The 14,600-nt window shown below is 41.7% G+C and overlaps 1 protein-coding gene across 13 annotated transcripts in view; it reads left to right on the top strand.

Moving 5' to 3' along the window:
• The window catches only part of ZNF618 (zinc finger protein 618), a 180,926-nt gene extending 167,272 nt beyond the window's left edge, over positions 1-13,654 (top strand). For 12 of the 13 annotated variants that reach the window (XM_067040908.1, XM_067040906.1, XM_067040905.1 and 9 more), the window contains 2 exons: positions 10,568-10,669; positions 11,359-12,961. In XM_067040908.1, coding sequence (XP_066897009.1) covers positions 10,568-10,669; positions 11,359-12,875 — 1,619 coding nt within the window. In that variant the 3' untranslated portion in view covers positions 12,876-12,961. Of the gene's footprint in view, positions 1-10,567; positions 10,670-11,358 lie in introns of all 13 variants that reach the window. The other variant, XM_067040907.1, reaches the window with a different exon arrangement.
• The last annotated feature ends 946 nt before the right edge of the window (positions 13,655-14,600 follow it).

Genomic DNA, 14,600 nt, shown 5'->3' with positions numbered 1-14,600 from the left:
AGGCTGCTGAATGGCACAGGGTAATTCCTGCTAATAAACTTCCTTTCTGCGCTGTAGGAAAACCTGCCTGGCCCCTGGTGACAGTTTAGAAGCAGGTTTTGGCAGCGATAATACTAAAGATAGCTAACAGTTAGTGAGCGATTACTGTGCGTCAGGCCTGGTTATTGCATCAGGGCTCCTCAACAAGCTGGTTGGCATTATCATCCCCATTATACAGGTGAAGAAACTGAGGCTCAGAGAACATAATCGCTGGCCCAAAGGTGCATGGCTCATAAAAAGTGTACCTCACATCGTTTGAGTTCTCACGTATTAGCTCATTTGATCCTCAGAACATCCCTCTGAGTTGTGTCCATATTAGCTCGCCTTTATAGATAAGGAAACTGAGGTTAAAAGGGCTAAGTATAGAAAATGGAAGCACATATTTTGGGCAGAAAAATGTCAGTTAAAAATTACTTATCAAGGGCTTCCCTGGTGGCGCAGTGGTTGAGAATCCGCCTGCCGATGCAGGGGACACGGGTTCATGCCCCGGTCCAGGAAGATCCCACATGCCGCGGAGCGGCTGGGCCCGTGAGCCATGGCCACTGAGCCTGCGTTTCCGGAGCCTGTGCTCCACAACGGGAGAGGCCACAACAGTGAGAGGCCCTCGTACCACACACACACACAAAAAAAGATTACTTATCAATAAGAAAATTATTAGTCCTGTGCAACAATTAATGATTTAAATAATGATCATAATATTTAGTAAATATAAACTGTTTCCATAATGTTTTGCCTCCAGAATGCAATAGCTCATTTCCACAACTGCTATCAGTAGGGCAGATGCTTTGATTTTTTAAAATTTTTTTCCAAGTTATAGTGCTGTTTTGCCTGTTTGTGTTTAGAAGTGTGCATTATGCAGTTCATTTTAGTATGCTATTTGTGTTGTTTGTTTTTTGTTCTTTTAATAAAATGTGTAAATTTCAAAATAAAATAAAATGGCTAAGTAACTTGCCCAAGGCTCTGTAGCCGCAGTATCAGACCAGGATTCTGACCCTCCCATGAACTCCAGAGCCAGTGCTCTGAACAACCACCTTCTTCAGCTGGGTAGATGGGGTGGAGGATTAGGGATGGGGGAAGCCTCCTCAGAGGTCATCTCTTCTAGCCTCTTTTCAGGTAGTCTGGGTCTGCAGCTAAGTGAGGCCTGGGGACTTTCCCAGGAGGCAAACAAGTTGGCAACTCAGAGTGGTAGGATTTGGGAATGGCCACATTTAATTTCTGATCCCTTTGAGCTCCTTCACCTCTCTGGGCATCGGTCTTCTCATCTGTAAAGTAGGCTCACCACCATTCTCCACAGACTGGATGAGGGTTCTGGAGATGATGTATGTAAAGTATTAAGGGCTATGGCACATTCTAGAATAAGACTGAATGATGCAGGTTTCTCTTTTTCCATCCCCTGCTAGAAACAACTGCTTTCTTCTTCCTGCAACTGGTCCCTCCTTGGGAGACAGCCTTTATTCCAGCTTTGCATCCCGCCCTTTACAGATGTCTGTGTATCTGTTATGTGTTGTGAGCATGTGTACCTGTGTCCCCTGCATTGGCAGGCAGATTCTTAACCACTGCGCCACCAGGGAAGCCCAACTGTTACTCTTTCAATGGTTTCTTTTCAGTCTATTTTAAAATCAGATTTATTGAGATATAATTTACATAAATAAAATTCACCAATTTTAAGAGTACAGTTTGATGGGTGTTGATAAACGTATAGTCATTTAACCACTATCACAAGCACAATGTATAGTGTTACCATCAACCCAAAAAGTTCCCTTTGCAGCAAGTCCCTTTCCCAGGCCCCAGCCCTGGCAACCACTATCTGCTTTCTTTTGTTATAGTTTTGCCTTTACTGGAATTTTGTATAAATGGAATTTTATGACATTTAGTCATTTGTGTCTGACTTCTTTCACTTAGCATACTTTTGAGACATCCATGTTGTTCTGTGATATCAGTATTTCTTTTTATTTCTGAGTAGTATTTCATCATTTGGATATACCACAATTTCTCTATTCCTCTACCGATGGACATCTAGGCTGTCTCCAGTTTGGGGCTATTACGAATAAAGCAGCTGTGAATGCCCAAGTGCAAGTCCCTGTGTGGACATTTTTTTTTTTTCTAACATCTTTATTGGAGTATAATTGCTTTACAATGTTTTTAACTACTAGGTAGATACCTAGGAGTAGAAATGCTGGGTCATTTGGTCACTCTATATTTAACCTTTTAGGGAACTGCCATACTGTTTCCTAAAGTGGCTACACCATTTTTACATTTCCACCAACAGTGTATGAGGGGTCCAATTTCTCCACATCCTTGATAACGCTCATTATTATCTGACTTATTGATTATGGCCATTCTAGTGCATTAAGGGATATCTCATTGTGATTTTAATCTGTGTATTCCTGATGACAGATGATGTTGAACACTTTTTCATGCGCTTATTGGCCATTGAAATATCTTCTTTGGAGAAATGTCTATTCAGATCCTTTGCCCATTGTTTAATTGGGTTTTTTTTGGTTTTTTAGTATTGAGTTTTAAGAGATCTTTTTATCTTTATATACAAGGGCTCTATAGATATATGATTTACAAATATCTTCTCCCATTCTGTAGGTTGTCTTTGCACTTTCTTGATGCTGCCCTTTGAAGCACAACAATTTTTGATGACAACTACCTATTTTTTCTTTCATTGTTTATGCTTTTGATGTCATATGTAAGAAATCATTGCCTAACCCAGGGTCACAGAGACTTAACTCCTCTGTTTGCTTATAAGAGTTTTATAGTTTTCACTGTTACATTTAGGCCTGTATTCCATTTTGTGTTAATTTTTTTTTTTTAATTAATTAATTTATTTATTTATATTTGGCTGTGTTGGGTCTTCATTTCTGTGCGAGGGCTTCCTCCAGTTGTGGCAAGCGGGGGCCAGTCTTCATCGCGGTGCGCAGGCCTCTCACTATCGCAGCCTCTCCCATTGCGGAGCACAGGCTTCAGACGCGCAGGCTCAGTAATTATGGCTCACGGGCCTAGTTGCTCCACGGCATGTGGGATCTTCCCAGACCGGGGCTCGAACCCGCGTCCCCTGCATTGGCAGGCAGATTCTCAACCACTGCGCCACCAGGGAAGCCCTGTGTTAATTTTTGTATGTGGGATGAGGTAGGAGCCCAGCTTCATTCTTTTGCAGGTGGATATCCAGTTGTCCCAGCACCATTTTTAAAAAGCCTATTTGTTCCCCCATTGAATTTTCTGGCACCCTTGTCAAAAATCAATTGACTGTAAATGTGAGGGTTTATTTCTGGATTCTGGATTCTGTTTCATTGATCTGTACCTCTGTTTTTGTGCCAGTACCACACTGTCTGGATTACTGTGACTTTATAACAGCTTTGAAATCGGGAAGTCTAAGCCCTCCAACTTTGTTCTTCTTCAAGAGTGTTTTGGCTACTCTGTGTCACATAAACTTTAGGTTCAACTTGTCAATAACTGCAAAAAAGACAGCAGGACTTTTCATAGGGATTGTGTTGAATCTAGATCAATTTGGGGAATATTGCCGTTTTAACCATATTGTCTTCCAGTCTTTGAACATGGGATGCCTCTTCATTTATTTAAGTCTTTGAGTTCTTTCAATAATGTTTTTAGTTTTAAGTGTACATGTCTTATAATTCTTTTGTAAATTTATTCCTAAGTATTTTATTCTTTTAGAAGCTATTATAAATGGAATTATTTCCTTAATTTTTGGAGTGTTCATTGCTAACGTAGAGAAATATAATTGATTTTTTTTAGTATATTGATCTCATATCCTGAAACCTTGCTGAACTTATTTATAAGTTTTAATAGTTGTGTGTGTGTGTGTGTGTGTGTATTCCATAGGATTTTCTGTACACACAGTCATGTCATCTGTAATCTGTAAGTAGAGATCATTTTACTTCTCCCATTCATGTGGATGCCCTTTATTTTTCTTTTCTTTTTTATTCTTTCTTTCTTTTTTTCTTTCATTGACCTGGCTAGAACCTCTAATACATGTTGAATAAAATAAAGTGGACATTCTTACCTTGTTTCTGATCTTAAGAGGAAAGTTTTTCATGTTTAACCATTAACTATGATGTTGGCAGTGGGTTTTTCATAGATACCCTATGTCAAGTTGAAAAAGTTCCCTTCAATTCCTAGTTTGTTGAGTGTTTTTATCATGAAAGGGTGTTGGATTTTTGTCAAATAATTTTTCTGCATCTACTGAAATTATCATGTGGTTTTTGTCCTTTATTCTATTAATATGGTATTGATTTTTGTATGTTGAACTAACCTTGTATTCCTGGAATAAATACCACTTGATCATGGTGTATAACCTGTTGTATATGTTGCTGGATTTGGTCTGCTCTATTTTATTAAGGATGTTTGTATCTATATTCATAAGGCATAGTGGACTATAGTTTGTTTTTTTCTTGTGACTTCTTAGTCCTGTTTTTGTATCAGAATAATACCTGCCTCATAGAATGAATTGAGAAGTGTTCCCTCCTCTTCTATTTTCAGAAGAATTTGTGAAGGGTTCTTTTAACTTATTATAGAATTCACTGATGAAGCCATCTGAGCCTGGGCTTTCCTTTCCTTTTTTATGGTCGGTGTTTTGACTACTAATTCTGTCTTTTTAATAGATCTATCCAGATTTTCTACTTCTTGAATCAGTTTTAGTAGTTTATGTCTTTCTAGGAATTTGTCTATTTCATCCAGGTCATCGAATTTGTTGGAATACTACTGTTCATAGTATTTCCTTATAATCCTTTTTATTTCTATCAGATGAGTAAACTTGGTTTTTGTTTTTTGGTTTTTGTTTTTGATGTCCTTTATGAGTTTGAGAAAATTTCCTTCTCTTCCTAGTTTGCTGAGATTTTGTATCGTAGGTGGGTATTGAATTTTATCACATTTTAAAGTGCATTTATATCTATGGAGATGATTTTTCTTATTTTTGTTTTCCTCTTAGTATAGGGAATTACACTGATTGGTTTTCTGTAACTATTCTTTTTCTGGGATAAGCTTCATTTATTCATGATATGTTATTATTTTTATTTTTATATTTTTTATTTTTGGCCACATGGCTTGCGAGATCTTAGTTCCCTGACCAGGGGTTGAACCCGGGCCACAGCTGTGAAAGTGCTGAGTCCTAACCACTGAAACTGCCAGGGAACTCCCATGATGTGTTGTTATTTTTATATATTACTATATTTAGCTTGCTAATCGTTTGTTAAGGAGTTTTGTGTATATGTTTATGAAGGATGTTGGTCTGTAGTTTCTTTTCTTGTAATTATTTTCTCTAGTTTTGGATCAGGGTAATGACAGCCTTATAAAATGATTTGGGAAATGTTCTTTCCTCTTCTAATTCTGGGAGAATTTGTATTATTCCTTCCTTAAATATGTGCTCGAACTTTCCAGTGAACCCATATGGGAATTTGCTTTGTGGGAAATTATGTAAACTATGAACTGAATTTCTTAATAGTTACAGAACTTAAGAGATTTGAGGTTACCTGTTTCTTCTGGAGTGAACTTTGGTACTTTATATATTTTAGGGTTTTTGTTTTTTGTGGGGTTTTTTTTGCCTCACTTAAGTGGTTAAATTTATTGGCCTAAAGTTGTTCATAATCATTTTAATCCCTTTAATATGTGTAGCATCTGTAGTGATGTCCCCTTCTTTTTACTCCTGCTACTAATAATTTGTGTCCTCTTTTTCTTTTTTTAATGTTTCTTGTTAGAGGTTTACCAATTTTACTGATCTCTACAAAGAATTAGCTTTTAGTTTCATTGAGTTTTTCTCTCGTGTTTATCCATCTTCTGTTTCATTCATTTCTGCTTTTATCTGTATTATTTCCTTTCTTCTGTTTATGTTAGACTCAACTTACTCTTTAAACTTACTCTTCAGATCTCTTAGTGTAGAAGCTTTATAACACTGATTTTAAATGTTTATTCTTTTCTAATATAATTATTTAATGTTATAAATAACATTTATTTAGATGTATCCCACAAATTTTGAAATGTTATGTTTTAATGTTCAAAACATTTTCTGATCTCCCTTATGTTTCTTTGACCTATGGGTTACTTACAACTGTAAGTTGTAAGTTGTATTTAATATTCAAATAGTTGAAATTTTTCCAAATATCTTTTTGTTGTTGATTTCTAATTTAATTCAGTTATGGTCAGAGACTGTACTTTATATGATTTCAGTATTTTTCTATTCCACCTCCTTTTTCTGGTAATCTCGTTATATGTATATGGGACTGCTTGATGTTGTCCACTCTCTGTTCATTTATATTCAGTCTCTTTTCTCATGAGAGGAACAATTACAGAGAGAAGACAGTTGAAATTTCCAGTTGTAGGTTTATCTATTTTTTTTTCGGTTTTCTCAGCTTTTGCTTCATGTGTTTTAATGCTGTGTTATCACTTGCACACACACTTAGGATTAGTGTATATTCTTGGTGATTTGACCCCTTTATCATTATGCAGGGTCTCTAGTTACCCCTGATCATATTTCTTGTTCTGAGGTCTGTTTTTTCTGTAATACTATCACAAGCATCTCCACCTTTCTCTTCATTACTGTTTGTATGGTATACCTTTATTTAACCTTTTACTTTTAACTTATCCATGTCTTCATATATAAATAGGTTTCTTATAGATAGCATATCATGGGGTCTTGCTTTTTTATTAAGTATGACCATGTCTACTTTTATTTGAAATGTGGAGACCATTTAAATTTAATGTGATTTCAGTATTATTGGGTTTAAATCTACCATTTTCGTATTTGTTCTCTAATTGTTTCATTTGTTGCTTATTCCTTTTTCTCTTATTTTTTGCCTTATTTTGGATTGAGAATTTTTTATGGCTCCATTTTTATCTCTACAGTGGATTTATTTGCTATAACTCTTTGTTGGTTTTTTTAATAGTTTATTTGGGTTTTGAACTGTGCATTTCTAACTTATCGAGTCTACATTTAAAGGCTATTAGCCTTTTCATATTGTGTGAAAAACTTTCAACACAATCTTCTATTTCCCCTTCCTAGTCTTTCTTCTATTGTTAACGTATGGTTTATTTCTACATATAATTACCACAGTTCATTGTTATTTTTTTCCAGTGAGCAGTCAGTTATCTTGTTAAAGAGATTAAAAATGAGGGAAAACACTTTTTATATCCATTCATGTACAGTTTCCAGAACTCTTTATTTCTTTCTCTAGATCCAGATTCTTATTTGATGTCATTTTTTTAATACCTAAAGAACTTCCTTTAACATTTCTTTTAGTTGCAGGTACGATTTTTTTTTTTTTTTGTCCTTATTTTGCCTCCATTTGTGAAAGATAGTATCACTGGATTTAGAATTTCCTTATTTTATTTTTAAAATATTTTTGTGGTTTTTTTAAATTGAAGTATAGTTGATTTATAATGTTGCATTAGTTTCAGGTGCACAGCAAAGTGATTCAGTTATACATACATACATACATATCTTTTTTTCAGATTCTTTTCCCTTATAGGTTATTACAAAATACTGAGTATAGTTCCCTGTGCTATACAGTGGGTCCTTGTTGTTTGTCTATTTTATATATAGTAGTGTGTATATGTTAATCCCAAACTCCTAATTGATCCCTCCCCACCTTTCCCCTGTGGTAACCATAAGTTTGTTTTCTGTGTCTGTGGGTCTGTTTCTGTTTTGTATTGATATATAAGTTCATTTGTATCATTATTTTACATTCCACATGTAAGTGATATTATATGGTATTTGTCTGGCTTACTTCACTTAGTATGATAATCTCTAGGTCCATCCATGTTGCTGCAAATGGCACTATTTCATTCTTTTTTATGGCTGAGTAATATCCCATTGTATAAATATAATTTATATAAATTTAGATTATAAATATAAATATAATATAAATATCTTCTTTATCCATTCATCTGTCGATGGACATTTAGAATTTTAGGTTGACATTCTCTTTAAATACTTTGTTCTGTTACCTGCTGGGTCTGTTGTTATTCTTATTTTTGTTACCCTGTACTTAATTTTTCCCCCTCTCTGGCTGCTTTTAAGAGTTTCTCTTGTCATTGGTTTTCAGCAATTTGATTATGATACTGTGCCTTGGTGGTGTTTTCTTTATGTATTTCTGCTTGGGGTCAGTTGAGCTTTTAGAACTTGGTTTTATGGTTTTCATCCAATTTGGAAAGATTCTGGCCATTTCTTCAAATATTTTTTTCTGCCTCACCCCCTTTTTCTGGGACTCCAATTATATTTATGTTAAACCACTTAACGTTGTCCATGTTCCATTTATTTATTTTCAGTCTTTTACGCTCTCTGGTTTTCATTGGGTAGTTTTTTTGCTCTGTCTCCAGCTTCACTGATTTTTTTTCCCAACAGCTGTTGTAAGCTCCTTATTGGCTAAGTCCATCATCTCTGTCCTTTTTAGGTCTGTTTCTATTGATTGGTTTGTCTCCTTATGTTATAGGTCATATTTTCCTACTATTTTGAATGTCTGGTACTTATTAGATGAATGACATTGTGAATTTTATAGTGTTAGATGGTAGATTTTTTATTTTTTAAGAGTATTAAACTTGGCTTACAGTTTGTTACTTGGGATCACCTTAATACTTTGGAGGCTTGCTCTTCAAATGTATTAGGGCAGATCTAATGGCTTAGTCAGTCTATGGCTAATTTAGCCCCATAGTATTTCTCATGTATCGAGGTCTTTCCATTCTGGTTGAGGGGATGCAGATGATTTCCCCCACGTGGTAGCCCTGGGAGTTATCAGCCTACTGCATTTTAGTGATTCTTTCCCTAGTCCTGTGGAATTTGACCCTATGCATAGGCAGATTAGCTACAGCAAAGACTCCAGGGAACCCCATTGAAATCTCCAGAGCTCTCTCTTTTTGTAACTCCCTCCTCTTTGGTACTTTTCCCTGTAAATTCTAGCTGTCTTGGGCCTGCCTGAACTTTAATCTCTGTCTCTTCAAGGGGACCGCTGGGCTCTGTTCAGTTCCCTGGTCCTACGCAGCAGCTTGAAAACTGCTTCCAGGCAGTAAGTTGCACAGACAGAGAGCTCACTGCATTTGTTTCTTTTTCTGGGATCTCACCCTGGGTGGCCTGTATGAAAGCAGTCATATCATCATGATTAGCAGTTGTTTGCATCTGGATGGCAGAAGTGAAAGTCCCCTCCCCATCTTTTTTTGATGCATAGATTTGTTCGTTATTTGACTTGTGAGTCTAAAATATGTATCTATAAATAATACATATGACATTATGATTAGAGCTTGCTTTTCATTATCTTATGCATTTTCCCATGTTGCTCCAGTTTACATGACCACCTTTCTAGTGGCTGCAAAATATTCCTTGAGTGTGCATCCCAGAGTCTCTTGACTAGTCTTGCAGGGCTGACTGAATATGTAGAAGTTGGGGAAGTCTCTTCTCTAGGTATGAATAGTGTGGCCTTGACCTCTAAGGCCTGATGCCTTTAACTGAGAAGAATGGAAGAAAGATGTCTGGCAACCCTGAACAGAGGCCACTGGCCCATTCATATCCTCAGGTTGTGAATTCTACCTGTAAGATGATGTCTCAAGGAAATAAACCCACAACAACAGCCAAAGAGCACAGAGAAACAATATTAGAATATTAGGCAAGTAGTTTTGTAGCAAAATAGTAATATTGTAAATGGCACAGCCCAGAAACTTAGGACTTGGAGTGTAGTTAAGCAATTTGTGGAATATTGTGTGATAAAAGATTGTGTGGCCATTTGTGATGACAAGCATGTAACTCAGACCATTTCCACTCAGATATGATCCTACAAAAATGTCAAGGAGTAACTGTGCATAGAGTATGGCACCTGCCCATTACTTAAAACTGAATGCAGCTGCATATGCACACGTTAACAAAAATTAGGGAAATGCAGGGAGGAGGCAACTAGGAACCAGGGGGCCTGGGATGTCCGTCCCAGCTCTGCTGCTGGTTTTCTGTGTTTTCCTGGGCAAATCCTTTCCTGTATCTAGACTTTGGTTTTCACTTCCTACATGTAATGAGGGGGTTGAGAATTGTATACTTTATGTCATATAGGGCTTTTGTTTTGTTGTGTTCATTTAAGTTTAAAATATACTAAAAGGACGAAAAGGCACACTTTAAAGAAGCAAGAGTGTGAGATGCTTTTGGCCTCTTGGAGTGTAAAGGGCACCCCCGCCGGGGTCTCAGAGGTGGAACTTTGTGCTCAGGGGTGTTGAGGTGGCCTCCCAGCCAGACTCGGGACACAGCGGTTCCCATTCCCTGAGTGCTTACTCCATGCTGAGCACTGTACCCAGCTCTTTTCCTGTATTATCTCTTGTTAGTCCTTCTAGCAATTGCGTGATTATCTTCATTCTTCCGAGTGATGAAAATGAGGCTTTGCAGGCCTCAGACAGTTGTCTCAGGAGCCCTGATTTGAACCCAGGCCTGAGTCCCAGAGGCCAGTCGTGCCTTCACCCGCATGCTCTAGTTCTCCTCGCCTGGTGAGCCGGCAGGCCTCTTGCACTTCAGGGAAACACACTGTCCCCTTTGTGCCCGCAGCGGACAACGAGAACAACATCGCCTCCAACCAGTCCCGATCGCCCCCTGCTGTCGTGGAGGAGAAGTGGAAGCCCCAGGCCCAGAGGAACAGTGCCAACAACAGTAGGTCTTTCCTGGGCGGACCCGGGGGCTGGTGGACGTCTACTACACCCACCTCCAGAGGCCTCCCCCCCAACCCCAGCTTGTTCCCCTCTGCTCCCACATCCCCACCCCGTGTGTCTCCCATGGTGGTGCAAGACCACGCGTCATGGTTTCCAAAGCACTTTCACGCCTGAGACCTCATTGTTGGGAATTCTGACCTCGTGGGATGGACAGAGGTGGCCTGGGGAGAGGTGATCTCTTTGTGGTCACTAATCTGTCACAAATTAGTGACAGAATCAGAATTAGAATCCAAATCCACTCTCCACGATTTCTCTTGTCTGCTTTTTTTCTGACACTGTGGCCTCATGTATCTTATTCACTAGCGACTGCTGCGTTAGAGGCCATTCCTGTATTGAGGAAGAGGTTAGACTGGTTGGCTTCAGAGGTCAAGGTGAATGACATGCAACAAGTATTCGCACACATATCACTACAGTCTATTCCCATGCTCGTGGCAGGCATTACTAATCAATCACAGAACTTTATTCCTGTGAGACTGTCACATGTTAAAGACTGCCAAGACCATCAGATGGTGTTCAAGATGAAATCTGTTCATAATTCCTAATACTAGATGCTTGAGTATTAGGCCACTGCCAGACCAAGGAGCCTTGACTGGCAGGGTTAATCACACCTCTCTTTGTGTCCCCTGCCAGCCACAACCAGTGGTTTAACACCTAACAGCATGATCCCTGAGAAGGAGCGACAGAACATCGCAGAGCGGCTGCTGCGGGTCATGTGTGCCGACTTGGGCGCGCTGAGCGTGGTGAGCGGGAAGGAGTTCCTGAAGCTGGCCCAGACGCTGGTGGACAGCGGTGCCCGCTACGGGGCCTTCTCAGTCACCGAGATCCTGGGCAACTTCAACACGCTGGCGCTGAAGCACCTGCCGCGCATGTACAACCAGGTGAAGGTGAAGGTGACGTGTGCCTTGGGCAGCAACGCCTGCCTGGGCATCGGCGTCACCTGCCACTCGCAGAGCGTCGGCCCTGACTCCTGCTACATCCTCACGGCCTACCAGGCAGAGGGCAACCACATCAAGAGCTATGTGCTGGGCGTGAAGGGCGCGGACATTCGCGACAGCGGCGACCTGGTGCACCACTGGGTGCAGAATGTGCTGTCGGAGTTCGTGATGTCGGAGATCAGGACAGTGTACGTGACAGACTGCCGGGTGAGCGCATCCGCCTTCTCCAAGGCCGGCATGTGCCTTCGCTGCTCAGCCTGTGCCTTGAACTCGGTGGTGCAGAGCGTACTGAGCAAGCGGACACTGCAGGCCCGCAGCATGCACGAGGTCATCGAGCTGCTCAACGTGTGCGAGGACCTGGCGGGCTCTACCGGCCTCGCCAAGGAGACCTTCGGCTCGCTGGAGGAGACCTCGCCGCCGCCCTGCTGGAACTCGGTCACGGACTCGCTGCTGCTGGTGCACGAGCGCTACGAGCAGATCTGCGAGTTCTACAGCCGGGCCAAGAAGATGAACCTCATCCAGAGCCTCAACAAGCACCTGCTCAGCAACCTGGCCGCCATCCTGACGCCCGTGAAGCAGGCGGTCATCGAGCTGAGCAACGAGAGCCAGCCCACCCTGCAGCTGGTGCTGCCCACCTACGTCAGGCTGGAGAAGCTGTTCACGGCCAAGGCCAATGACGCGGGCACCGTCAGCAAGCTCTGCCACCTCTTCCTGGAGGCGCTCAAGGAGAACTTCAAGGTGCACCCGGCACACAAGGTGGCCATGATCCTGGACCCACAGCAGAAGCTGCGGCCTGTCCCGCCCTACCAGCACGAGGAGATCATCGGCAAGGTGTGTGAGCTCATCAACGAGGTCAAGGAGTCCTGGACCGAGGAGGCCGACTTCGAGCCCGCCGCCAAGAAGCCCCGCTCCGCCCCCAGCGAGAACCCCGCCGCCCAGGAGGACGACCGGCTCGGAAAGAACGAAGTGTACGATTACCTGCAGGAACCCCTCTTCCAGGCCACCCCAGATCTCTTCCAGTACTGGTCGTGCGTGACCCAAAAGCACACAAAACTCGCCAAGCTCGCCTTCTGGCTCCTCGCGGTGCCGGCCGTGGGGGCCAGGAGCGGGTGTGTAAATATGTGTGAACAAGCACTTCTCATCAAAAGGAGGCGACTGCTCAGTCCAGAAGATATGAACAAACTCATGTTTCTGAAATCCAACATGCTTTAAGACTTCCGGATGAAAAGGAGGAACAAAGAAAAAAGAAGAGAATGTTAGGGAAAAAAAAACAAACACACAACACTGTCGCAAACAAAGAAAAAGGAATTTAAGTTCTAAACACTGTGGACCTCATTATAAATGCCCCCTGGAAACTTAAGTGCTTTTTTCAGTGTGTGTGTGCATGTGTGTACACAATCACGCGTGCGCACTTTGGGCGTGGGCGGCTCTGTGCTCATCTGCGTGGCCGCAGAAGTGTCGCACACGCATGCACACACATACTCCCCTGGTGCATGTATGCACGCCTGCTTGTGGGCGCGTGTGCATTAAACTGGGCGTGTCAGGAAAGCTGAGTGTTTGGGAAAGAGGGAAGATGTTTCACCTCCGTTTCTCGGTAAGGGGGCTTTAAAAGACTCCATTTTCAGGTGCGCAGATTGGTAGAAAACTGATGTAAAATGTTCAGGCAGCTGAGATCTGAAGTGACTTGACGCTCTCTGTCCTTCACTCTGTGGTCCCCTTGCCCTCCATCCCCCTCCCCAAGCCTTCCTGACCCTATTGCACCCCACCCCTCCCCGGCTGCCCTGCCATGGATTCTCCAAACTGCATCAGATGGACAGCTTCTGCACTGGACTTTGTTCTTGTTCACCTTCAGGGCATTGAGCTGCTGCCTTTGTGATACCCTTGGGTGTCACAGGGCAGTCGCCTTAGAAACACACCTATCTATCTCCCCAAATCAGGAAAGGAGACTTTAAGAATATAAAGCTGACCTTTTGCTTTTTAATATAAGATAGAAAAAAAAGACATTTTTCAAAGAAGTATAGATACTATCTCCACTCCTTAATAATTTTTTTCCTAACATTTTAGCAGTTTTTCCTTTTTTTTTTTTTTTTTTTTTTCAAATTTGATTTAACCTCTGCTAGGAGGCACTGAATGTCTGTAACTTATATTTTGGAGGGTTTTTTTGTTTGTTTTTTGATTGCCCTTTTTGTTCCTCAAGTCACACTGTAAACTAGCTCATCTCAGTGGTATATTCAATATCCTAAGGTTTTTATTAGACTTCCCTGTACAGTCCAGTTTTCCTGTATTCGAACAGCCAAGACCATGAACTTGGCTGTGCTGTTTGGAGACCAGGAGTGAGGTTGGAGTCACAGGTTTCACAGACGTGGGGTTCGGTGGAAGCCATAGGGAAGCATGTGGCTTAGGAGTTCTCCTGAATGTCAGCAGAAGACCGCCCTCCTGGCTCGCTGTGTCTGGTACTGCGAATGTCCGATTTCTATACCCAGAGTGCATTACACTACTTGCCGCGCCACTGACCCTTCCAGCTCAGCAGGGACTCCTGAGTTGATCCATGTTCACGTCCATCACACCTCAGACCCACGGCCTCCTCTCCCCAGGACCCCGGGGATTCCGGCGGGTCCGCTGCCCACAGCCCTGGGGGGGGTCCCCACGCGAGCCTCAGCCCTCCTTCTAGGACAGTAGTTGAGCACGGTGCCTTGTGGGCCAAATGATGGATGTTTTGAGGGTGAAATGGCATTAGGCCACATTCATTCAACTTGATGCTGTGAAAGATGTTTTTAGGCTTTGTTTCTCTGTGAGCAGTTTAGGTTCCACACACTCAGCCTAAATGCCGACAGGGTGACCCTTTCCCCTCTGAAGAGGTGGTTCTGTCAGGATCAGTGCTCAGCCTCCCACCCCACCTCTCAGTGAATGAAGTGCTGGTGGTCCCATATCCCCCCA

The sequence above is a fragment of the Kogia breviceps genome, chromosome 8 (genome assembly GCF_026419965.1).
Source record: "Kogia breviceps isolate mKogBre1 chromosome 8, mKogBre1 haplotype 1, whole genome shotgun sequence".
Classification (NCBI taxonomy): Eukaryota; Metazoa; Chordata; class Mammalia; order Artiodactyla; family Physeteridae; genus Kogia; species Kogia breviceps.
The sequence above is the reverse complement of the archived record's forward strand: the minus strand, read 5'-3'. Positions and strand labels throughout refer to the sequence as shown.